This window comes from Neopelma chrysocephalum, unplaced genomic scaffold (genome assembly GCF_003984885.1).
Source record: "Neopelma chrysocephalum unplaced genomic scaffold, ASM398488v2 Primary Assembly neopelma1_93667, whole genome shotgun sequence".
Classification (NCBI taxonomy): domain Eukaryota; kingdom Metazoa; phylum Chordata; class Aves; order Passeriformes; family Pipridae; genus Neopelma; species Neopelma chrysocephalum.
Window position 1 is genome coordinate 1 of NW_020922381.1, and position 617 is coordinate 617.

Genomic DNA, 617 nt, shown 5'->3' on the forward strand with positions numbered 1-617 from the left:
GACCGGGGCCGCACACGCATGGACACACGTGTCCCCACGCAGCACACGGGGGAGGGGCTGGGACCCCCCCTTTTTTGGGGTGGGATTATGCAAATGAGAGCCCCTTCAAATCCCCCCGTTCCCCACGCCTTCGCCTCTACCCCGGCGGTGCCCGAGCGTGGGGGGAGACGACACGGAGGGACCATGTGGATGCTCAGGGTGATCGTGGTCCTGGGGACCCTCCTGGCCTTGGCTGCGGCTCAGCGGCGTAAGTGTGGGTTTGGGGGGGCCTGGGGAGCACCCTGAGCCCGGCACGGGACCATCCCGGCACCCTGAGGGCTACGGGGGGCACCGAGGGAAGCAGAACCCCCCAGAGCCAAATCCTGATTACACCCCAATTATCTCCCCTTGGGGGAGCTTGTTGTGGGGTCCTCGTCCTTTTCCAAGATATAAGGGGGGACCTGCAGCCCCTCAGGAGTGGGGTGGGACAGGGTGGTCCCCATCCCTCTGTAAATGGGGGACACACAACGCTGTGCTGCCCACAAATGGGGGGGCCTCTCTTTGCCTGTGAGGGGAATCCAGCAGCCCCTGTGAGTGGGGGGACATGGGGGGGCTCTTTGGACCCTTGAGAGTGGGGG

General features: G+C 65.3%; 1 protein-coding gene across 1 annotated transcript in view; it reads left to right on the forward strand.

Annotated features, from left to right (window-relative positions):
* Positions 1 to 149: 149 nt before the first annotated feature.
* The window catches only part of LOC113980319 (melanocyte protein PMEL-like), a gene marked incomplete at its 3' end in the record, with an annotated part of 3838 nt that continues 3370 nt past the window's right edge, over positions 150 to 617 (forward strand). The window contains exon 1 of the mRNA XM_027707544.1: positions 150 to 247. Within this exon, the coding sequence (XP_027563345.1) occupies positions 184 to 247 (64 nt within the window). The remainder of the gene's footprint in view (positions 248 to 617) is intronic.